The sequence below is a fragment of the Dasypus novemcinctus genome, chromosome 10 (assembly GCF_030445035.2).
Source record: "Dasypus novemcinctus isolate mDasNov1 chromosome 10, mDasNov1.1.hap2, whole genome shotgun sequence".
NCBI classification, from domain to species: Eukaryota; Metazoa; Chordata; class Mammalia; order Cingulata; family Dasypodidae; genus Dasypus; species Dasypus novemcinctus.
In genome coordinates this window covers 36084812-36110200 of record NC_080682.1, presented here as the reverse complement: position 1 = coordinate 36110200, position 25389 = coordinate 36084812, and the positions used below count along the sequence as shown (strand labels likewise).

The window sequence follows — 25389 nt, the reverse complement described above, 5'->3', positions numbered from 1 at the left end:
TATTTGGGACCCAAAAGGATAACCAATGTCTATAGAATGCTACAAGTGTGTCTCTCCACTCCCCACTATACCTTGAGTTAGAGGGAGAGGGTAAGACTGCAGCACTAGAGCTATATTGTCAGTGTTTAAAGAATTGGACTGACATCAGCAATTTCAGCTGGTCTTTAATTCCTTTCAGTAATATATTGTTTTCTCTAGAGAATTCTTCTACATCTTTGGTTATATTTTTCATATATATTTGATTCTTTTCATTGCTTTTGTTAATGGAATTTTTTTAATTCATTTCCTTTTCAGATTGTTCATCACTAGGATATGGAAACACTACTGATTTTTGTGTGCTGATCTAAGAACCCAACTTGCCAACTTGCTGAATCTATTTATTAGCTCTAATAGCTTTTTGGTGGACTTCTTAGCGTTTTCTACATATAGGATCATATAATCTGTAAATAGTGAATGCTTTTCTTATTCCTTTCTATTTGGATGTGTTTATAATTATTACTTTTATCTAACTGCTCTGGCTAGAGCTTCCAATACAATGTTCAATAACAGTAGTGACAGTGGACATTCTTCTCTTATTCCTGACCTTAGAGAGAAAGCTTTCAGTCTTCACCATGGAGCATGATGTGAGCTGTGGCTTTTTCATATGTGTTCTTTATGATATGTTGGAAGTTTACTTATATTCCTAGTTTTTTATGTGTTCTTATCAAGATGGGGTGCTGGATTTTGTCAAACAGGTTTTCTGTGTCAATAATGATGATCATGTGCCTTTTTCCCTTCATTTTATTAAGGTGATATATTACATTAATTGATTTTCTTATGTTAAACCACCCTTTCATATATGAGTTAATTCCCACTTGATCATGGTGTTTAACTCTTTTAAAATGTTGTTGGATGATTTTAAAGATGCTTTCTACATCTGAGAAAAAGAAGCAGCATTAGAGTCATGTTCTTTTGTTTTACTATTCCTGTCCTTAATCAAAGAGCATGGTTCTCAAGAAAACCATTTTCCCAGTAAAAAACAAAAACAAAACAAAACAAAACAAAAACACTTTCTAGGTTCTTACAGGAAAAAAAAACCCAACTATTAGCACTATATTCCATATTAATTTGCTGAAGAATTTTCTCTACCAAAAAATAAAAAAAGACATAAAACAAGAAAAATTATACTTAAAACTGGAATTTGACATTCTGCTTTCAGAAGCTGTCTTTTTATTAGTGAATCATGATGGTTTGATAATTATAAATAAGTAATAATTTTTGTAATCCCATCATGTAAACTCTATTTATTTCTGTTCTCTTGTGACTTTGTTAATGTTTACCTGTTGTAACTTAAAGCCAAAGTCGGTAATTATGCATACCATAACCAAGGTTTTGGGCTAACAGAGTTGTTCATTGTATAAAGAAAAAACTTTAAATGTTGTTGGAAAACTAATGAGTTGCACCATTTAAAAATTTTCTTTCTTTTCTCCCCACATTTTTTTTTTTGCCCACAAATATTGTTATAATAGCTTGCTTGTCAAAGAGGAGAGACTAAACAAGGGTAAATACTTTAGCAGTATAGAATTTGCCCTGATTTCATTGCCTTGATTCTGTTTTTGTCCTAAGATGCAAAAAAAACCAGTGGCTTTAAACTCTTTACAAATAGAATGTGACTGTAAAAAGTACAGTTTGGCTATGTTTGAATTATGAAACTTCTCCAGATATGATAAACCATTACTTTCTGGCTGCTCTACATTAATTGTCTCTTTTCATTAATTTATTTGTTAGATTCTTTTTTATAATGAAAGTTTCAAACTTGCTATGTATGAGGGTTCTCATAGAACAACTAATTAAAAATCTAAGCAAGTATTTCAATGTTTTATCTGAACTTATTCACAACTTCACCCTGAAATAATGGGAGAACAATGGGAAACTGTAGCTTGCTCCTTTCTACCCTCTGAGCATCTTTGGAATTTTTTGCTCAAAACTCTTCTGTGGCTTCATCTTCCCCACCATTTGTGCCCATATCAAGCCTCAGCAAGGGACCATTTGGAACATGAAGATTAATGACATGACAGTGTACTAGATTTAAACTTATACTTCTGTTACAAAATGAGAAATTCCACAACCTGGACTGGCTTTTTCTTCCCTTTTCACGACCCTGACTTCTCACTGTAGGAAATTCGGACAAAACCTGTGTCTGTATTTCAGTGTATAATTTCAAATCATCACTCTCCAACTTGCCAGGTATAAATTAATACTGTTGAAAATCTTTAATACAAACAAATGTTGTTCAATGTGCTCAATGTATATTGACTTCCATACTTATTTTTTTTAAAATCAAAGGTTGTTTTGAAAAACGTCTGGAAATGTTTGAAACATTGAGCTGACTGAAATTTTGGGGCATTGAGTAATATGCAATTAACTTCATAACTGCATTAATTATATTGTTAAAGTGTTTGACAGTTGTTTTACATCTGTTATGTGGAAATAAAGTGAGTTTTAAAAAATTTTAATGCTGTTTTATTGGTTTGCTGGTATTTTGTTGAGTTTTTTTGCATCTATATTCACAAAGGATATTGGTCTAAAATTTTCTTTTCTTACGGTATTTTTATCTGAATTTTGCATGAGAGTAATATTGGCCTTACTAAGTCCACACTGTACTGTGTATTATTTAATAAATATATTATACTCACATCAACACATTCCCACAAGAATATTTTTTAATTTAAATTCAAGCTCGTTGATACCTTGTTAAGAACGCCTGCTTTACAGTCTATTTATTTGTTTATTTCTCTAAGGTTAGCAATAATGTCTCTCCTGATTTCTGAACTTAGTTATTTGCATCCTCTGTCTTCTTGTTTTCATCAAGTAGGCAAATTTTTTCCAATTTTATTAATGCTTTCAAAAAACCAACTTTGTTTCATTGATTATTTCAATTGTATTTTTTTCTCTTCTACTTATTTGTCTCTAATCTCTGTTATTTCCTCCCCTCTGTTTGCTAAGGGTTTAATTTGTTCTCCTTTTAGTAGATAATCCTGATGTTGATTAGAGAATTTTCTTCTTTTTGAATGTAATCATTTAGAGTTATAAATTTCTCTCCAATCACTGCCTTTGATGCATCCCATAAGTTTTTGTATGTTATATTTTTATTTTCTCTTGCCTCAAATACTTCTTACTTTCCTTTGTGATTCCTTTTTTGGCTATTTCATAGTGTGTTGTTCGATTTCCTCATTTTTGCAAATTTTCCAGTTCTCCCTCTTTTTTCAGTTTTAGTTTCATTCCATTGTGACCAAAGAAGATTTTTTTAAATGATTTCAATATATTAATAATTATGGAGACTTGTTTTGTGACTTAAAAGATGATCTATCATAGAGAATGGTTCATGTTCACTGGAGGAATATGTAGTCTGCTGCTGTTGAAATGTTTTCTTCAAGTCTATTAGGTCTACTTAGTTAATATTATAATTAAAGTTTTCTATTTCCTATTGATCTTTTGTCTAGATGTTCTATTTTAAAATTGTGAATGGAAGTCTACTACTATTAATGTAGAATGTCTCTTTGTCTTCAAACTTGTCAATAATTACTTTATTTCTTTTGAGGTTTTGCTGTCAGGCGCCTATATTTTTATAATTCTAATGTCTTCTTGTGGAATTGACACCTTTATCCATACATAGTGACTGTCTTTGTCCCTCATAAAAGTTTTTGACTTAAAGTCTCTTTTATCTGATATTAGTATTGCTACCATATCTCTCTTTTACTTACTATTTTTATGACATATTTTTTCACATTCAACTTTTGTCTTTTAATTTAAGGTGAATCTCTTGTAAACAGAATATATTTGACTCACACTTTTTATTCATTCTTACCATCTCTGCATTTTGACCGTAGAGTTTAATTCCATTTACATGTAAAGTAATTAATTTTAAAGCAGGACTTTCTTTTCTAATTTTGCTATTTAGTCTCTATAATTCTTTAAAATTTTCTGTCCCTAATTTTTCCATAAATGCCTAAGTTCATATTTATTTTATTTTATTTCTCTATTGTGCCATTTAAGTTCAATCTTATTTACAAAGAGACCTTTAAGTGGGTCTTTAATGCAGTCTATTAACCCCAATTGCTCAGTACATGAGAAGTATTTTTTTTCCATTTTGTGTATTTTAATTAACTTAATCTTCAATAGTATGCACACATCCTACTTCACATTCTGTATTTTTGTTAATGCTGGTCACACTTTCTCAAATGTCTTACACTTTGGTGAACTTGGAAACATCTTCCTGTTTTCAGAGTGAACTTAGGTGTTATCTTTTCTTGGAAGCTTTCTGCTTACCCAAATGCTGGGTCAAGTGCATTACATCTGTATTCCCTTAGTACTGTAAATTCCTTCATCACTACAGGTATGAATTTTATTGAAATTAAGTAATTCATGTGCCTCTGCCTTTGACTTTACGTTTCGTATCCCAGGGGATTTTGGTATAGAGGAACTTAAAAGTCCAGAGTCAGAAATGTGTGTATTTGGAATTGGATTTAGGAAACTATAAATAATGTGATTTTGAAAATATTTTATCTGTGTGCCTCATTTGGTTCATTAATAAAATGGGTAGAAGTAGTGAACCTATAGGTTTATGATGAGTATCAAATAGATTAATATTTATAAAATGTTTAGAAAAGTACCTAGGATATGATAAGTGCTCAATACTTATTAGTCACTATTCTCATTAATATGTCCATAGTTTACAAGTCTCTAACACAATAGACATAATCAGTAATGTTTAAATAAACTGAAACATTTTAAAAACTCTGATAATCTTTATAAATGTTAAAAAACAGTCATCATCTTTAAAACAACCAAAGTAATGTGGAATGTATAATAAATGTATTGGTTTCCATAAAAATATCTTCTCGAGATTTTTTTTTCCTTTTTTTTCTTTTAAATGTTACATTAAAAAAATGAGGTCTCCATATACACCCCCAACCTCCCACCCCAACCCTGCCACTCAATTAATCATTTAATTTAGGAAAAAATTAAAAGCTAAAATATTGAAGCTTCATATCATAAATTTTTATCTCACTTTATTCAGTTATTCCTATTTGTCTTGTGATATTTAGTATTCATCAGAAATACTTTACACATTTTGTTATGTTTTTTGTAGTTTAATTACTATTGTGAAGTTGACTGATTTTATTTTCCAATTATTTATTGCAATTCTATTTTAAAGTATTATTATGATTTTTTACTAAATTTCTAATGAATGCTAAAATTTGTCAATTGATTGTTTTATGTTTTCCTAAGTAAATAGGCGTATCAGCAAATAATGAATTGTGTTGCCTCATTTTAAATTTTCATTTTTTTCTCTTTAATGTTATGTCATTGATTAATATACAGTATTTCCAAAGTCCCAAAATAAGGGTAAGAAATGTTTCAGATGGAAAATTATTACAAACCATAAGAATTTTAAGAGACATATCAAGCGTATGCAATGTGGCCCTCCTTTGAATTTTGATTTATAGAAATCAACTATACTGAAATATTTTCAAGAAAAATAAGGAGAAATTAAATACAGTAACTATTAGATCCTATTAAAGAATTATTGTTAAAAGTGCAAGGGATAATAGATAAATGCTATAGTAATGACCAGGAGAATATACGAACATCTGGGATATGCTTTCAAAGAGATTTTATTTTAAAGAATATAATCTCCTTACAAGCTTTAAGTGCATTTTTTATTTTGGCGGGTCATTTGGATTAAACCCTCTCTGTGGTGAGGGATCAATTTTTTTATTTCTCTTGACCCTTTAAATAAGCCTAGTACAATGGCAAAGACTTAATAAGCAGGCAGATATTTGTTAGAACATGTAACAAACCTAACATACTGTATACTCATGATAAAATAAAAATATCAATTGAGAAATTAAAAAAAAAAAGGACCGCAAGAGGACCAAGACACATTCTGAGTCATGCAATCCAATCAAAGGCTATCAACCGAAGTGATCCAATTAGAAGTGTCCCACACCCAAAGGAATGGATTAGTCCAAAGGACATGATTTTCTGAGATTCACCCAGCTCCAGACTGTCACAGATAAATAAATTCAAATCAATAAAATTCACATACATGTATGGTTGCTGTCTTCTCTTCAAAATCTTCTTGAGGGGTAAATTGGACATACATTTTTGCGGTCACCCCTCGGGCTGAAGCGTGGTTTGCTGGCCTGGCAGGGGAGCGGTAGGCCAAGCCGCTGCCCCCATAATAGGGTGGCTGGTCGGACTCACCGTCACCCCTGAAGGAAGCTCGGCATGGGAGTAGAGTGCCCTCGGGTCTCCCCTTCTCGGCAGCCATGCTTCCGCGGCCGCCCCTCCTCCCGGGTGGCGCCACACGATGCCTGTGGGGCAGTACCCTTCTTCTTCTTTCTCCCTGCACAGGCGCAGGGCGGAAAATTCTAGTCTGCCCTTTTCCCCTCCCCCGACAGCAGCAACAGCCAGGCGTGGACGGAAAAATCCAGTCTGCCCTTTTCCCCTCCCCCGACAGCAGCAACAGCCAGGTGTGGGCGGGAAACTCAAGTCTGCCCTCCACCCCAGCAACAGCAGCAACCAATCACTAAACCCTGCCCCTTCCCCCAGCAACAGCGACAGCCAATCCCTAACCACCACCCCTCCCCCTTCCAGTACCGCCCACTGACCTTTCGCCGGCAACCAATCAGAACAGAGCGTGGCTTCGACCAATCAGCCTTCCCCAGCCCCTATAAAACTGTTGCCTCTCCCTCAATAAAGTGGACTTGCGTGTTTACCTTGTCTCCGCGGTAGTTCTTCTGCCGTGCACCCTCCAGTCCTGAGAGCCCCCGACAAGGGCCTGGCCTCCCTTGTCCCCAGTTCGTCGCCTGCTTCTCTGGGCGACCCCTTTGTCGCCTGCTTCTCCGGGCGACCCCTTCGTCGCCGGCTTCGCCGGGCGACCCCGTCAGCCGAACCGCGCAACCCCTGTGAGACCGATCCCTTGTCTGCTGCCGGACCGACCCCTCGTCCCAAGTGGGACCGACCCCTCATCCAGAGCGGGACTGACCCCTCGTCCAGAGCTGGACTGACCCCTCGTCCACAGCCAGACCCCACCTCTACCGACTGAGCAAGCCGCCGCAGCTGGCGCCCAACGTGGGGCAAGGCAACTCCACCACAGCCTCACTCCATAACTGGCGGCACCCCACCTCCTCTCTTCTCACCTTGGGACTTCTCTCGTGCAACATTGCTGCTACCTGAGCCTTGGCTACCTCATATGATCCACGGCGGTCTGGGAGAATCGCTGGATGGCTTTCTCCTTCCATGTCGGGGGCTTATACCGACCCGCTATGATTAAGAGGAGCCTTGGATTTCTCGGGAGCGCGCGCTTGCATGTCTGAAGTAATCCTACCACAGCCCTACTCCCTCCTCTCTTCTCACCTTGGGACTTCTCTTGTGCAACATTGCTGCTACCTGAGCCTTGGCTACCTCATACGATCCACGGCAGTCTGGGAGAATCGCTGGATGGCTTTCTCCTTCCATGTCGGGGGCTTATACCGACCCGCTATGATTAAGAGGAGCCTTGGATTTCTCGGGAGTGCGCGCTTGCACGTCTGAAGTAACCCTACCACAGCCCTACGCCCTCCTCTCTTCTCACCCCTATCTTTTCACTCTGCATTGCTGCTCCTGAACCTTGGTGACCTCATATGATCCACGGCGGTCTGGGAGAATCGCTGGATGGCTTTCTCCTTCCATGTCGGGGGCTTATACCGACCCGCTATGATTAAGAGGCGCCAATAAAACTCTCAGGAGCGCGTGCCTGAGCACCTCCACCCCTGCCTTCACCTCTGCCTCCTCTCCTCTGTGCTTGCTCCCCTTTGCCTTGCTCCACTGCTCGTCGTCCCACCCTCCCCTCGTTGGGGCCTTCTCTTGGCCCGCGACCACCGTCGGAGTCCCATCGGCTCCGACCCCTCGTCTCACCGCGCACCTCGGCTCCCATCACCGCGCTCTCAAGGTAAGGGCCCCTTTTCTTATCGACTCCAAAAGGCCATTAGCAATGGGTAACATCCTATCTGCTAAGCAAGCCCCACAAGTTCGGGCCCTCGCCGGTCTCCTAGACACTCACCGGTGTAAGATCTCTTTCAAAGAGCTTCAAGTATATTGGGACCTTCTTCTCCCCTTTAATCCGTGGCTTACCACGTGTCAGCTTTGGGACCCGGACACCTATACTCGCCTTATAGATAGGGTCACTTTTGCTGTGGAGCAGGAAGGTAAAAGATTCCCTCCTGGCTTATTGCAGGCAACATGAAGTCCAGAAGAAATCTGAAGGGTATAATCTATGATATGCTATATAAAAAAGGATTTAAAAGCAGCTATACCAAGAAAGTAAGAATTATGAGTCAACTGTAAATAAATTATATATTTCTGTTAATGTGTTGTAATTGTTCTGTGTTTGTCTGTGTGTTCGTTCAATGTCAACGTATATTGTGATACCTCCGGATGGTAAATATAAATTACTAGAAATCTTTAAAAGAGCTCTATTCAAATGGCCAAAAATTAAATAAGCGCTTATATTAATACTTAAGTTTATTATATTAATACATAAGTTTAAATGTTAATAAGATATCTATAATTAAAAAAAAATTGTAAGTCTTAATTAACAAAATTAACTGTACGTCTTCATAAAAAGTTGTTCTTGCCTAGATTAAAATGAATAACTTATTTTTCTTCACAGGATAATACAAAGAATGTAAAACTTATATGAATATTAAAAAGGTTAAAAGTTTGTAAAAATGCTAACGGAAATGTAATAAGTTTTGCAAAAAGACGTATTTTGTCCTAAAGTAGGATGGCTAATTTTTCATAAACTCTTGATTTGCATGCGGCAAGTGTAAAAGGTATTGTGATAACTTTATGTGGGGGAATGTGTTCTGTAAAGATAAAATTTATCTTCAATAGTTTACATTAAGGTATTAAATGGCTAATTCCAAAGGGTGATTCTTAAATATATATATATAAAACTGAATTGATGATAATAATAATAAAAGGTAATTTTATAACAGGAAAGATTAACAGCAACCAAGCTCCCCTGCCAACTTGCTTTTAGGAAACGGTTTCTAATATTGCATGCTACTAAGTATTTAAAGAAAAGTTATTCTTAAGGAAACAGAAGATGATTTTGTCTTTGCAGCCATTGTCTATTTAGCAACACCCCTCGCTATCGGCCTAGCCACTGTTGCGCCGGACGATTGGAACCTTAAACAAAGACTCCTCCTCACTGTCATCTTCCTATCTATCGTTACTATATTTACTGCCCTCATTCTCCTTCGTTTATAAAGCAGTCTCCTACAAACCACAAAGCTTCTGTCTTAAACATACCATTCTCAACCCTATCCTCTAAATGATCTTCTCACTTCCCCCACAGCCTTTAATACTTTATTTCTTCCTCATAACCTTTGCTTTCTTGATAATATTTTCCGCCATCTGTCTAGCCGCTACCGCCCCAGAAGATTGGAACCTCGGCCAACGAATTCTACTCTCCATCGCCTTTCTGTTTATTATCCTCTTTTATGCTTTACTCCTTATCTTCCTCCCATAATGACTTCATCAAGCCTCCTCTTGTCCAAAACCGTCACCCTTCTTTTCCTCACACTCCCCATTGCACTCACCAACCCCAGCCATCAGCCTTTTAATTGGACAGTAAGCCTCTGGCAGGAAAAAGTAATCCTCTCCTACAATGTCTTCGCTGCCAAGGAGAGATCAACTACCTGTAACACGCTGTCATCCTGGACTTTTAACAAGCAGATGGACCTTATAGCCACCGAGATCAACGAGAATTGGACATTGGCCACCCTTGCTTGCAACAGTAAGATACCGCCCCCCAAATTGTACAATTGTATCCCCGTCATAATCACCTCCCTCTTCAGCCCCACTTCCCTCATTGCTTGCTGCCTCTTGGGCCTCGGCTACTTGCTACTGCTGCCATCCTGGCCCTTATTTGAAAAGAAGGGGGAAATGCGGTCACCCCTCGGGCTGAAGCGTGGTTTGCTGGCCTGGCAGGGGAGCGGCCGCGGTAGGCCAAGCCGCTGCCCCCATAATAGGGTGGCTGGTCAGACTCACCGCCACCCCTGAAGGAAGCTCGGCATGGGAGTAGAGTGCCCTCGGGTCTCCCCTTCTTTGCAGCCATGCTTCCGCGGCCGCCCCTCCTCCTGGGTGGTGCCACACGATGCCTGTGGGGCAGTACCCTTCTTCTTCTTTCTCCCTGCACAGGCGCAGGGCGGAAAATTCCAGTCTGCCCTTTTCCCCTCCCCCGACAGCAGCAACAGCCAGGCGTGGGCAGGAAACTCAAGTCTGCCCTCCACCCCAGCAACAGCAGCCACCAATCCCTAAACCCTGCCCCTTCCCCCAGCAACAGCGACAGCCAATCCCTAACCACCACCCCTCCCCCTTCCAGTACCGCCCACTGACCTTTCGCCGGCAACCAATCAGAACAGCGCGTGGCTTCGACCAATCAGCCTTCCCCAGCCCCTATAAAACTGTTGCCTCTCCCTCAATAAAGTGGACTTGCGTGTTTACCTTGTCTCCGCGGTAGTTCTTCTGCCGTGCGCCCTCCAGTCCTAAGAGCCCCCGACAAGGGCCTGGCCTCCCTTGTCCCCAGTTCGTCGCCTGCTTCTCCCGGCGACCCCTTCGTCGCCTGCTTCTCCCGGCGACCCCTTCGTCGCCGGCTTCACCAGGCGACCCCGTCAGCCGAACTGCGCAACCCCTGTGAGACCGATCCCTCGTCTGCTGCCGGACCGACCCCTCGTCCCAAGTGGGACCGACCCCTTGTCCAGAGCTGGACCGACCCCTCGTCCACAGCCAGACCCCACCTCTACCTACCGAGCAAGCCGCCGCACATTTTCATAAGGCAACAACAGATATAGGTGAGTAGTGGTGGATGCTTAATGACAGCAGAGTTTGTTCCCTTTCCAGAGATCATATTCCCACCACCCCTTAAATATCTTCACTCATTTGTTTTACCTGCCTGGCCTCTGTAAGTATTTGAGGTTGAGAAAACAGCAATAGGATACTCAGTGCAATATAAAATAATAGCAGTGATAGAAGATGGTCTTGTCTTGTACCTGAATTTAGTGGTTCTTTAACAGTTATTTGACATTTTCTGTTTCTGAAAGACAGCTGTTTTAGTTTCCCAGATGCTAAAACAAATACTATGCAATGAATTGACTTAACAACAGGAATTTTTGGCTCAGTTTCAGAGTCTGGAAGGCCTGCTACCTCCTTCTGACTGGCAAACAGTCTTTGGGGCTCCTTGGCTTTTCTGTCTTATGACAATGCACATGGTGGCATCTTCTTTCTTTTTCATGTTTATTGTCTTACAGTGTCTGGCTGCTTCCTGTAGTTTCTCTGTCTGTTCAGTTTCCTTGCTTATAAGAACTTTAATCATGTTGGATTAAGGCCTGCCCTCATGCAATTTGAGCACAGCTTAAATTCTTCAAAGGTCCTAATTACAAATTGCTTCACACCCACAGGCCAGGGAGACATTATTCAATCCCTAACAATACCCCTCTATCAAGTTAAATGATTTCAATTTTATTTTCATTTTGCAGTGTGGGAATCATAATTCAGATGAAATTTTATCAAGTCCCATTTTGTCATCTTGGAATATTACACATACATATATATGTATATCTTGCAATATTATTAACAGAATTTATTAACATAAATCAGCAACCAAAGATTGTATCAAAAATAAAAGTGTAGGGGATGGATGTGCTTCTTCCCACATGGGACGTCCTGGATTTGGTCCCTAGTATCTGGTAAACACACACAAACACACATACACACACACACAAACAAGAAGCAAACAAACAAACAAAAAAACAGCTGAGGGGAGCTGATGTGGTTGAGTGGTTGAGTGCAGACTTCAGGTTTCCCACATATGAGATCTGGAGTTCAATCCACAGCACTGGTACCTAAAAAAGAAAACAAAAATAAAAATTTCCAGACCTTACCAGCTAAAATGTATTTAGTGAAAAAGGCAGTTGCCATTCAAAGTGAACTAATTTTAGTCACTTCCAGGAAATGAGTGAATTAACTGGAAAGTGATCTTAATTTATAAGATGACAATCAAAAAAAAAACTCTCAACTATGTATTAGGAAGCATAAAACTAAATTTGGTATTGTTATTTTTTTTTGTTGATTGACAGTGATCAAGTTATTCAATCTCACATATTATACATATTTAAAGTTAAGGGCCTTACTTTAAGATCCCTCCCAGGATTTACATCATGTGATTATAAAAAAATAAACATCAACCTAACACTGTCATAAAGATTTAGCTAATCACATTATTATGATATTTTTCTATGGTGTTGAGGATAAATAGGGAAAAAAATAAAAAATGTACAATTAACATGAGTACTTTACTCTGAAGTATTTTATGAATATAATGTAAAGATTATTCTATAACTGAAAGCCAAAAGAAAAATACAAGGTTCTCACACCATATTATACCTCTATACCAAAAAAGTTAAAGTCCATTTGAACCATTGAAGTAATTTTTGACTTTGAGTGATTTTGAAAATATAGTAACACAATGTGTGCTCTTTGGGGATTCCGGGAGGCTATGACTTAGATGGATCAACTCTACATGATTTGACCCAATTTTGCCAATCTATCCAGATGATTATTTTCTATCCACTCTGATCTTTAATAATTCCTTGAAAATATGGCAGTTACTGAAGAATTTTCCTGTGTATTTTCTCTATCCAGAATATGCATTATATGAAGCCTTCCTTCTGATCATACTGAGCAATTATTAATTTCATTATTATTAATCTTACTGATTAATACATTTGGTTATTTTTCATGAATAAAGCTCAACAAAATTCCAATTCAGCTTGAAATGTTACCTGTTATAGAATTCTATAATTATTCAACAAAAACCTAATAGGTGCCAAGCATAAATAAAACAAAATCTTTCCCTCACAGAATTTTAGCCTGTAGAGAAAGATAAAGCAGCCAAAGTCAACTCAGGCAGAGAGATGAGGAGACAAAAAGTCGCTGAGAACTGAAAGAGCTTGGCTAACTCGGAGGACAGGTGAAATAAAAACATGGCTGGTGCATAAAGAAAGAGGGGCTGAAGAGCTCAAGATGTGATTAGAGAGGTAGAGGCAGTAATCAGATTAATGAAGGAAATACAAGACAAAGCAAGGATCTAGTAAATGCAACAGTGAGCCAAGGAAGGGAATAAAGCAAGAGAGTATTATAATTCCTTAAATTTAAAGACCTTAAATCATAAATCGGATTGATATTTTCAAAAGATCACCCTGGCTGCTAGCAGAGAATGGACAGTTTTACTTCTCCCGCATTTCTGACAGAATAAATTATCTTTATGGGGAACACATAACAGTTACTTACCAACCAAGGCCTCTTGCTTCATCCAAAGTTTTCTCATGTCATTTTTCACCTCTGTATTCCTCAGAGTGTAGATTAAGGGATTTAACATGGGTTCTACAGTGGTGAAGATTGTTGGAAATGGAGGCACAGTGGCCTCTCAAGAAGAGACATGCTGTCTCCATGCTAGTGCTGTCTCCATGGATCCTCTTGCAACCTAAGGAATGTGGTAATTAAGAGTTCCGGTAATTAAGAGTTCCTGGCTGATGGGATGAAGCTGTTAAAAACTGAAAGAAAAGATGAGCACATACCTTTTGTAGTGAATAGAACACTTAGACTTTGTATCTTGAGATAAGATTTTTTTAAATTCCTTAGACTATGGGTAATGCTGATAGTTAATATGTGTTGCCGCTTGATGTCACGTAAGCTATGTGTTTATGCTTATTGGAACATAGGCTACGTATGCCTGCTTCTTGGCACATACACTGGGGTATATAGAGAGCCCCTAGTAAACAATAAAATTGTCTGAGGAGTCATTACTCGCAGACCCCCTGATCCCAGCTCTCTCGTTCTTTCTCTTTGTTTCCTTCTCCCTTTTCTCTTTCTTTCATTCCTGATACCCTTCAGGTCCAAATCTCCAACAGAAGATCACTATCATTGCCTTGTCTATGGGGTAAGTGGCAATAGGCCACATGTACAGGAAGATACATGGCACAAAGAACAAGTCAACCATGATGAGGTGTGAGCCACAGGTGGAGAGAGCTTTGTGCCACCTTTCAGAGCTGCAAGACCTCAGGGAGCAGAGGATGACCACATAGGAGTCAATGAGCACAGAGAAGATGGTCACACACATCACCCCACTGTTGAGGATGACAAGGAGTCCCAGGATGTGGGTATTCATGAAGGCCAGTTTCAACAATGGAAACAAATCACATATAAAGTGACCAATGATGTTGGGGCTACAAAAGGGTATTTGGTACATAAACAGGAGCTGTACCTTTGCGTGCATAGTTCCTCCCACCCAGGCTGCCCCCAGCAGCAGACAGCACATCTGAGGACTCATGATGGTCTGGTAGTGCAGGGGCTTACATATGGCCACGTAGCAGTCATAGGCCATAGCATGAGAAGGATAATCCCCACACTAACAAATAAATGTTCTGTAAAGAGCTGGGTCATACAGCCTTCCAGGGAGATGGTAGTGCTCTGAAAGAGAGAGCCAACAGTCATCTTGGGGCAATGACAGAAGAGTTGGGGACTTCTATGAGAAAAAAGCAAGTCAGGAAAAAATACACAGGTGATCTCAGACTCCGACTTGTGATCATAGTTACCACAACGAGCAGGTTTCCCATCACTGTGGCCACATACATGATTAGAAACAAAGCAGAGAATATTTCCACACTCCTGGTTTTTTGTAATACCTGAAAGAATGAATTCTATCACATTGTTTTGATTCCCATTTATGAGCTCCAGATGAAAGTTGGAAAAACTTTTAAAAAAGCAACATATAATTTACAATTAATGATTATTTGACTTAATTTCTTTCTGAAAATTCAATAAAATGATTTTTTAAAAACTTTTATTCTTTCATTCATTCATTCACATATTCATTATCCAAGTCTTTAGTTTTTAATACATGCTAAGGAGCTTAAAATACAAAAATATAATTCATTAATGCAAAGTTTTCACCTTATATTTTATCTTCTATTTTTCAGATGATTCTTCATGTAAAACACATTTCTCCTTCCCATTTTCTCCCTTTATAAATGCTATTATTAGCAGTTAACTATTATTGAGCATCTGCCTTGTTCTAGGCACTAGACTAACCATATAATTAGCTCTAGTTTACATGAGGAAACTAAGACTTAGAGCATTTAAGAAACTTAGCAAAGTTATTCAGCTGGTGAGTGGTAAAGCCTGAATGGACTATCATATCTGACTACAGAATTAGTGTCCATAAACATCAATATTGCTTCTCAAGAAATTATGTTGTGAGTTTATTATATACCAAACATTGTGCTAAGAATGATATAATCATTATCCCATTTTATCTTCAAAATAGGATAATGGGTGAAGTTCATTCTTCTTCCTGTGCTTTTTTTCCAAACAATTTGTAATTCTTTTGTAATATTGTAATTTTTTGTAATTAAAATATTAAATAGTCAAAATACACCAAAAACTAATGATTACATATTTCCTGGGTAATATGTTTCTCAGTTATAAAGATTACCAATTATAATACTCCAGCAAAGACCCAGATCTCCAATATAACTAATTCTATCCCTCTTCATGAACCCGAAACAGCCCATTCTTTTCAGTAGCCACTGTTCACTAAATGGAACATAGGATTCTGGAGAATTAAAATTATGACAATTAGACAATTAATTATCTTTTAAGTTCAATAACTATGTTGCTGGACACTCAAGTTAACATGTTTTATCTCATTTAACACTCATGATCCCTTATGGGATAAGAATTGTTACTACTTCCATTTTAAAGAGAAAACAGAGGTCTCAAGAAATTAAATGCCTCATCTAGTATTATGCACTTAATATGCTATGACACTGGTACATTAATTGAACAGCATGAATTCTTAACTACTCTAATCTATAGCAGGTGTTGCAGGTGAATTACCACTGCAACCAGGAAGAGAAGCTACAATGAGAACCTGGCTTAAAATTCTGGTGGCTTTTTAGCAGACTCTTTGGTTGCCACATGGGAGGAAATTTATAAAGAGTTCAGCTTCTAAATGATATTTGGATTATATCACTTTTTGAACGCAGAGAGGACTCACTTGCTTTTGACCAACCCCAACCCTCAGTGCCACCACTTATACAAATGGAGAAGGACCAGAAAAGACTGTGGAAGTGTCATTACTTTCATATAATTTAATCCCACCTTCCTCTACCCTAGATGAAAAACAGAGATGTTTTTGAAAAGGGTTTGTGAAGTGTAAGGAACACAGGCTCAGAAGACAGCAAATGAGAACTGGATTTTTTCCCCAAATTGTGTCACTAACCTAGTCTGTTATTTGGGCTTGTTACTGGCATCTCTGAGCCTCAGTTTCCTCATCTGCAGAGTGAGGTTGGGTCACGAGATGAGTAGCAACATCAGGGATTCAGCCCTCCTCAAGCACAATTAGATTTTATTTGCATTAGTTGTTTATGCCTCTGCCTCTGAGTATGATTTCTTTAAGGGTGGGTAATTTCCTGTTAGAAAAATTAGAAAATTTTTAAAAAGTTTGAAAGCCATAACTCTAAATGATATATCTAATGCCCTGCCAGCACTTACAGCTGAAACTTACAGTAAAAAATTTTTCAACTTTCTTCACAAGCCCCTCTTCCCCTTACTTATTCATTTCCTGTTCTCTTCTTTTTACTTATTCCATTTTCAGTGCTATCTGCATTCTGTCGGACCCACACCAGTTTCTTTCCACAGAAACCCTTTCTATTTGCAGGGAAAACCAATGGGTCCATATATAGCAAACCTACCACGATGTCCCAGCCAAGTCAGTTGCTGGCATTGTCATCTCAACTGTCTCAACCTCAATTTCTGCAGCAGCACAATTAATTAAAAAGAAACCATAGGTAACAAAAATGTAGGTCTTACAAATTGTGAACAACATACAAAGGGCTTTTTCTCATTGAATAGTCACAAAGAGCTAACTAGAGTATTACGATTGTGTGGAATTTCTGAAACACAAGTGAATTAGTTGCATGACTTCCTCACAGCATCTTTGTCAGTATGTGATTAACTCTAGCGAATAGGCTGTTAAATATAATGCCTCATAGTCCCCCAATAACTGCATGGTCTGCCTCATAGGACTGCTGTAAGGACAACGGAAGTACACATGAGGAAGCTTTGGAAAACAGTATTCAAATGTTTCTCATGATCATCTCATTATATCTATAGTCTCCAACTTTGCCTATTCCCTCTGACCCTGCCCTCTGCTGTCAACCAACCCATCACCAGTCTTCCTCCATGTCTCCCTTCCTCTGTAATGCCTGCTTTCACCTTTACTATCATGGCTATTTTTATTCCATGTATTTATAAAAAGTATGTCTCTGTATAGCTTGATTATTTGATATTTCTCTTATTTCCATATGTAGATGCTTAAGGATTGCTACTTCTTTTACACTTGTCAAAGTTACTAATAATTTACTAGGCACAGTGGGCACCAATAAAATTCAGGATATTTTATCAATTGGCAGGAAACTGCAACCAGTAGGGTCACAGGCAATGCAGTGCAGCCCATGCTCCAGGTTTGAGCACGGACCTATTGTCAGAGTATGCCTGCTATTCCTGTTAACCAGGCTCATTGATCCATTTAAAAGCTACAATCTTGACCATTTGTATTCCCACACATTTTCCAGCCAAACCAAGGACCAAACACTACCTTGCACTTTCAGTTCAGTCTGGAATCACAATCATCAGCAGCCTTCATAATATTCCTCTTCTCCCTCCACCGCAGGTCAGGGAGGAATAGTTTTTTCAAAAGACTGTTCAAATGAGGAAAGGGTCAATTTTAGTTAACCTTCCTCTGTTTCTTCTCCAATGAACTTCCCCCGCTTTCCTTAGTTAAGTAGACAACAAGTATTTCAAAAGCTCAGCAGATGCTACAAATCTGAGGAGTGTATAAGAAGTATCAGATGTGTTTCCATTTCCTTTTATAAGGGGCAGGCCTAGTAAATTTTAAAAATAGCCATTGAAATTACTGTGCACTGAAGAAATGGAAGACAAACACATCACCTTAAAGCTAGACAGGACATAAGAGAGGAAGACTCGAGGCTTCCCTCAGCAGGAGCAAGAGTGTGGGTGAAATCCCAGAGATGGGAATAAGAAACACAATGCAGTGTAGAATAGAGAAGTTACATCCCTCAGGTCCCAGTTTAGACTTCAGGAATATTTTTAACTGTGTAATGAACTGCATGTTATTTAATCTTTCAGGTGTGTATTTGTGCATTTGTGTGAAGAAATATTGAATTTGTATATTTGTATATTTATTTTAATGAATTTATATAAAATATATTACATTTCATATATATATCATATATTATCCTTTAATTAATATTTATCACTGATCACATTCCATGCCAATATACAGAGATTTAATTTCCCAATTTCTGCTATTACAGCAATACTGCAGTGCACATCTTTGTATATCTATATTTACTGAGATAGTTATAGATTTATAAGTATAGATTTAAGTATTTCTGTAGGATAAACTTTAAAATAAAATTGCAGAGTCATATGGCATGAACATGCAATACTTGGATAGATACTGATAAATTTTCCTTCCAAAATTTTTCTTCCCATCACAGAGATATTTTTTTTATCATTTAATTGTCTTTCTTCTTTACATCCATTTTTTACTTTTCATACATATCATACATTTATCTTTATAATCTTATAGGCATGATTTCTATAAAATAATTCAGAGAAGACAGTAAGTTTTAAAGTTAATTCTTCTTGCTCTAAGTAGATGCATCAATATACTCTTTTCAAATAAAAAAACCCTTAATAATAAAAATTAATATTTATAAAGCCTAGTGAGTTTGTTATCTCCTCAAGTTCGCAGAGTTAGTGTCTGGTAGAGACTGGATTTAAATTCTGGGAAGCTTGACTCTATAACTGATCTTGCATTCTCAATTCTGTCTGGATTACATATAATTTCCTCAATAAACTCTATTACTAAGAAGATTCTAATGATTGCAGTCAGGTTGTCAATTTTATGTGGAGTTAGTAGAGTTGCAGTATATGAAGCTCTATAAGCATCCAGGTGGATTTGATTCTTATCACAGAAGGTCTTCAAAATAAGTGTACACCAATGTTCATAGCAGCATTGTTCACTATCGCCAAAAGTTGGAATCAATCCAAATGCCCATCAACAGACGAGTGGATCAATAAAATGTGGTATATACACACAATGGAATACTACTCGGCTGTAAGAACAAATACACTACAAACACACGTGATAACATGGATGAATCTTGAGAACCTTATGTTGAGTGAAGCAACCCAGGCATTGAAGGACAAATACTACATGACCTCAATGATATGAAATAAGCAAACTGCCTCAGAGAGCTAGAGACTGGAAAAGAGGCTTACAGGAAATCGGGGGGTGGAGGAAGGATGTGAGCCGACATCTGCAGGGGTGGAATCTATGATGAGCTGGCGGTAAGTATGAGCACAAAGAAGGGACAAAATGAGGGCAAGGGGTTGCCTTCAGGTGGGGCTTTGCAAGTTTGAGGGGGCTGGGGATGAGCAGAGGGGTAATATTGCCCAAAAAATTGGGGGGAGGGACGGGCAACATACGAACATAGGAGAGTGTCAGGTGTTTGTTGAGAGTAAAATGCTGAGAAAATCGTATCAAAATATAATTAGGAGTGTTACCTGTTTAGGATGCTCAGGGGGGATGGTCTGATGCGGGACGTACTCCGGCGGAATGGCTGAAGACTTATTTTGCCAAGGTGGGTTGTACCATTGGGTAGAGACCCAAGGAGTGAGACTTGGGGTGGACCCACATCCTGGGGAGGACTAATGCCATCAAATAGAGAGAACTGTATCTCTCCTGAGAAAGGGTGGCTCGCAGGGCATTAGGGCAGTTGAGAAAGTCAGGCCCTGAACACTGCTGCAAGTATCTCTGGACGTGGCTTCTTGGGAAATGGAGATTGGCTGGCGCTGTGGGCCCCAAGGGGAGGGGAAAATGGATGTGGAATGGATGGAACCAAGGTAAATGTGGGGACAAGAGACAAGTTTCGCGAGAGTACACGAGGATGAATATAAAACATGTAATATTACACCAAAAACATATAGGGGATGACAGACTAATAATGTAAACCATAATGCAAAACATAGGATAACTAAAAAATTTAGAAAACTGTACATCCTAAAGTATGGGCCACATTGAAAAGACAGATGTCACCTTGTTTGAAAGCTATTATTTCAGAATCTGTACATCAGTTTCAGGAAATATGATATGAATAAGTTAAAAGATTATCGCTGTGGAAGGGAAAAGGTTTTATGGTGGATCTGTGGGAGTAGTGTATATTGTATATATGAATTACTGTGATCTAAGACTCTCGTGAAGAGAAGCTCAATAACTAGAAAAAAAAAGAAAAGCAAAAGATAGGATGTAGAAATTTTTCCAAATCAATATATACTCTAGATCTAACCTTTAAACTCATCGCTATATTCCATTTTACTAGTAAGGGAAACTGACATTATGTTGAGATTCACTTTACAGGAAGTTTTGCATCATAGAGTGGTTCAACAATGGCGGCGGAGGAATACTGATATGGGACGTTATTGACAGGCTATATATGGTTGACAGGGAGCTATACAGGGCATATGTCCAGGGTACATGGTAATGTTTAGATATACTCATAGTGGAAACAATTCAAAACAACAGCTGGGGGGGTCCTGGGTTCCTGGCCGGGCAGTCTCTGTCGTGGTCCCTGGGTGAGCAGCAGCAGTCCCCCAGGTGCAACGGTAAGAACCAGGAAGGAATGAGGGACCAACAGTGGGCTCCTGATACTAATGGCTATGCTTGTGAGACTATACACCTGCAATAAGAACAAGGCCTAGAGCAGCATTGTGCCTGGGAGTTTCCTCCTGACAGCCTTCATGTTACTCAAATGTGGCCACTCTCGAAGCCAAACTCAGCATGTAGATGTGGTGCATTCCCCCCACCCTGGGACATGACACCCAGGGATGAGCCTCCCTGGCACCGATCAGCAGAATATCCCTGTCTACATATAATAACATGACTTCAAAATGCGGTTTGACCTAATGCAAGGGGGAAATGGAAAGGAGAAATGAGATTATAAGGCTACGAGTTTCTAAAAAAGAGTCTGGAGGTTGTCAGAAGGAATGCCCTTATGCACAACTGAGCAGAGTCTAAGAGACAGATAAAGTAGATACAACCCCAGGTATTGGTTCTTTTGAGGGATAAAGAGACCCACGGGTTCTATGGTCATGGCAGATGGGGTTCACTGCCATGTCAGATGGCCCTTCTTTGGAGCTGATGTTTCTGCGTGATGGAACTGGACTCAGATGGGATCTCTTTTCACAAGACTTTCATGCTACTTTACTGGAATTGTAGTTGGTGCTGGGTTTTAAGATATATTCAGGGGATTTGAATCTCTGGGCTGACAATATGATAGCCAGGCCCAGAGCATCAACAGACTTCAGCTCCTACACTCTGATTTATTGGACTTACCCCACTCAGCTAACATGGAGTTGAAGAAGGTCAACCACCACACCATGGAGCCTAGAGTGTCTACAACTGAAAGCAGGAGGATTGCATCCAGTATTCATGTGGAATCTAAGCCCCTACTTGACATAGATGTGCAATGGACACAACCAATCCAATGTCCACAGAGAAAATGTGGCATTGGTGTGGGAAGGGTGGCCATGATGGCTGCTGGGTGCGGGGAATGGGAGGAAGAGATGAGATGGGGAGGCGTTTTCGGGACGTGGAGTTGTCCTGGGTGGTGCTTCACGGACAATTACGGGGACATTGTAGATCCCCCCAGGGCCCACTGGATGGAACGTGGGAGTGTGGGCTATGATGTGGACCATTGACTATGGGGTGCAGTGATGCTCACAAATGTACTTACCAGGTGCAATGGATGTGTCATGATGATGGGAGAGAGTGTTGCTGTGGGGGGAGTAGGGTGTGGTGGCGGTGGGGTTGAATGGGACCTCATATTTTTTTAATGTAATATTTTAAAAAAATATAAAATATATTTTTAAAAAATAAGCCTATTAGTACAAATATTTCCCAATTTCCTTTCTCTTTCCATAGAACTATGGATCAATTAGTGGAAGCATAACTAACAAAGGTAAATTTTTGCAGGCTGGTTGTGTAAATAATATTTTTTAAAATTTGGGGCCTACAATATAACTTATACAAGTGTTTACAGAAGGCTTCTAAATTAGCTCTATCCTTACCATCACCAAACCACCAGCATCACCATTGCCACCATCACTGCCACCATCTGTGCCTTCACTGCTGCCATCACAACCATCACCAGTATCAACAGCACTGCCACCTCCACCATCACCAATGCTGTCACCACCATTACCACCACCTATGACACCCCAACTGCTATCACCATCATTCTCACCATCAACACCATTACTCTCATGGATATGGTCTACTTAAAACTAAGTTTAGTAGTTATTATCTTTCAACATATAGAGAAATATATTTAAAATTTAGTAAATAATATTTCATTTTTCTCTTAATCAGAGATAAGAGATCAATAGAGGGGAAGGAAAGGAGAAAAGTTCTTGAGCCCTAAGGTAAATTAGAGAGAAAAGAAAAGAAATAGAAAGAGCAGGTGCACAGATAACATACTCAAAGGGTGGGCAGGGAGACAGAGATACTGAGAGACTGAAGTGAAACTGGAGGAAAAATTGTCATCAGAGAATATCCTAGTAACTATTTCTAGATTTCTTGTCTATTCCCTTTCTTGCTGCTTATGAGCACTTTTTGGAAACCTACGCAAATTATTTACGAATTTTCATTTCTAAGGTAGAAGCCAATTCATTTAATTTTTAAAAATTTGGTGACAGGGTAGAAAAGTAGAGCAAGCAAAATAATTTGATTTAAGTAGAACTCAAATATGAATTCAAGTTCATACTCAGTATTCTTACCAGAGTAGAGTGATGGTTACAGATAAAGCAAACAGGTGCCAAATGGAAATTATTGGCATACTTCAAGAGCAACTTTTTTTGTACTTATGGAATGTAATGAATTCTATTAACAATTGCCATATTTTGATAGTAATTTCTATGCAATAATTGTGCAATAGCTAAAACCTACATATTAAATACTTAACCAGATAATAAAGATGATTCTTAGAGCTTAGTTTTTTATAGCCTGTCAGAGTAAAAAGGTCTACAAATGAAGGTACTAAAGTCATCTCAAGTATAACCAAATCTTATTCCACAGAAGATTCATTCATATAAAACAGCTTCTTAAAAGCATTCAAGAATCAGATGAAATTATTCCAACTTGTTTTTACTAATTGTGGAGGCAAGTTGCCCAGGACATAAATGGGAGAAAAAACAACAATCATTAAATGTTGGTCGTAATTGTAGAACTAGGGTTTTGACTGCTTTCGAATAGAGATTTAAAGTGAAAGTACTAAATATCTATAAGCCTAATGAAGAAACAATTCTCGTTTACCTAAAGATTTAAATTCTCTTTAAGTAAGAATTGCTAAAGACATAGTCAATTAGAATTTTTATCAGATCATTCAGTATTACCAAATATTTACAAAATATTTACCTTTTTAAAAATATTCCAATTGACTGTATTTTGAGATAAAATTTGAAAGAGGCTTTATTCAGCTTCTTAGAAGATATATCGTGAATATAGGATTCTCCTCTAAGTGATGGACCTGATTATAAGAGGGCAGAGTGCCCGCTTGAACAGCAGTGTCACATCCCCAATTTGCATCATTCTGCTTGCATCATTTTGAGCCTGCTTCTTCACTGACTGAGGAACTAATTCCTAACCCAGGGAATCCCCATCCACCCACCTTAATGCTAGGGTGGTCTTAGAGGCAGAGCATCGCTCTAAGTAGGCTGACAGGCTGCTCCATAAGCAGAAACCTACATCTCAGTATTAACCATCTAATCATTTGTTCCTGCACTGTGAGCTGTACCTTAATTACCAAAAGGTCACAAACTTACAGGTCATGAATCAGGTACATAAATCAGGTATATATTAGGAAAATTAGCTATGAAAAACTAACATTTACTATTCAGAGCCTTTATTCTCACGTCAGGCAGAGTATAGACTTAGCCCAATCACTTGACGTGACCTGAGTCTTCAGTAGTTTCCTATTGACCTATGTGTCATGTCATCTGAAATTCTACCATGAGTTATTTATTCTTTTGTGATAATTGCTGTCCTATTAACTGAATTCATTTTCCAAAATATGAATAAGATATGAGAGTGGATGCGCCTGTGGGAATGAAATCAATAAGCACTTATTTCTCTGACAAAGGAACTATGTGAGAGTGGGGTTCCTGCTAAGTTAAGAATCAATTAGTTGTTATTGCAAGAATTAAGAAAGCCAAGGTTTATAAAATACCTTCTAAAGTATCTGACTCACGGTTAGCATTCAACAAAACTTAGTCCATCCACTCATTTAAGTGATACGAAAATAATATTTTATTTCCTAATTGAATACATAGTTTAACCTGTGCTCTCATGCAATAAGGTTATATTCTATTTAACATACATTGTTGTTTTTTTCCTCCTCTTTGGAAAAATTTCTTTTTAATGTACATGAAGTTATCTGATGTCAGTTTGTACCTTTTAGCAGTTCTGCGTCATTAAAAGCATACTTAAACCAGCATGAAAACCTATCCTGAGCATGTCCAGCTGACTTACATTGCCTCTTATGTTCCTGTACTTTTCAGATTTGCTGTTTGCAGTTTATTATTTTTGTGTCTCAGTCATAATTCTGCTTTAGTAGCTTCTGTATTGAGTTCTTGGTGTCCTTCACTTATAGTTCCATTCATTAGCTTTGATATTGTCTTTTAATGTTCATTTATCGTTCTTTTATGCCCTGTATGAAATACGGTCAACCTGTGATATTGTTCTAATCTTAACTCTTGGCTTACCCTTGATTGAATTCCAACCTCAAAGACAGGACATGTTTATCAGAAAATACAAAGAGGTCATAGATTTCTTGGTCTTATTTTTGCTGCAATTTCTAATTTTGCAACAATTGCAAGTTTTATCATTTTTTAGTTCAAGTGTTGATTGTGATATTATTAATGAGTGAGAATTTCTGGAAACTAGTGTAATTTCTTAAAAACATGACAAGCAGAATATTTCTTATAATTATGGTTACCCAGGAGTGGGTATGCCATGCCCTAGCATTATCAGACTTTCAATAGATTCAAAGCGAATTAAGAAACATACTGAGCTTTGGGGAGGAAAAAGAACATATTGAGAGAATTTAACATAAAATGTCCCATTAAAATAATCTTCAAATGTTATTCTGT

General features: G+C 38.4%; 1 protein-coding gene across 1 annotated transcript; it reads right to left on the bottom strand.

Moving 5' to 3' along the window:
• Nucleotides 1-11916: 11916 nt before the first annotated feature.
• On the bottom strand, nucleotides 11917-24070 carry LOC105747256 (olfactory receptor 4C6-like). The gene is given in 7 exon segments (XM_071218353.1): nucleotides 11917-11936; nucleotides 13384-13497; nucleotides 14014-14478; nucleotides 14481-14597; nucleotides 14600-14777; nucleotides 22312-22520; nucleotides 24064-24070. Coding segments are annotated over 7 exon segments (1110 nt in total).
• Between the last annotated feature and the right edge of the window lie 1319 nt (nucleotides 24071-25389).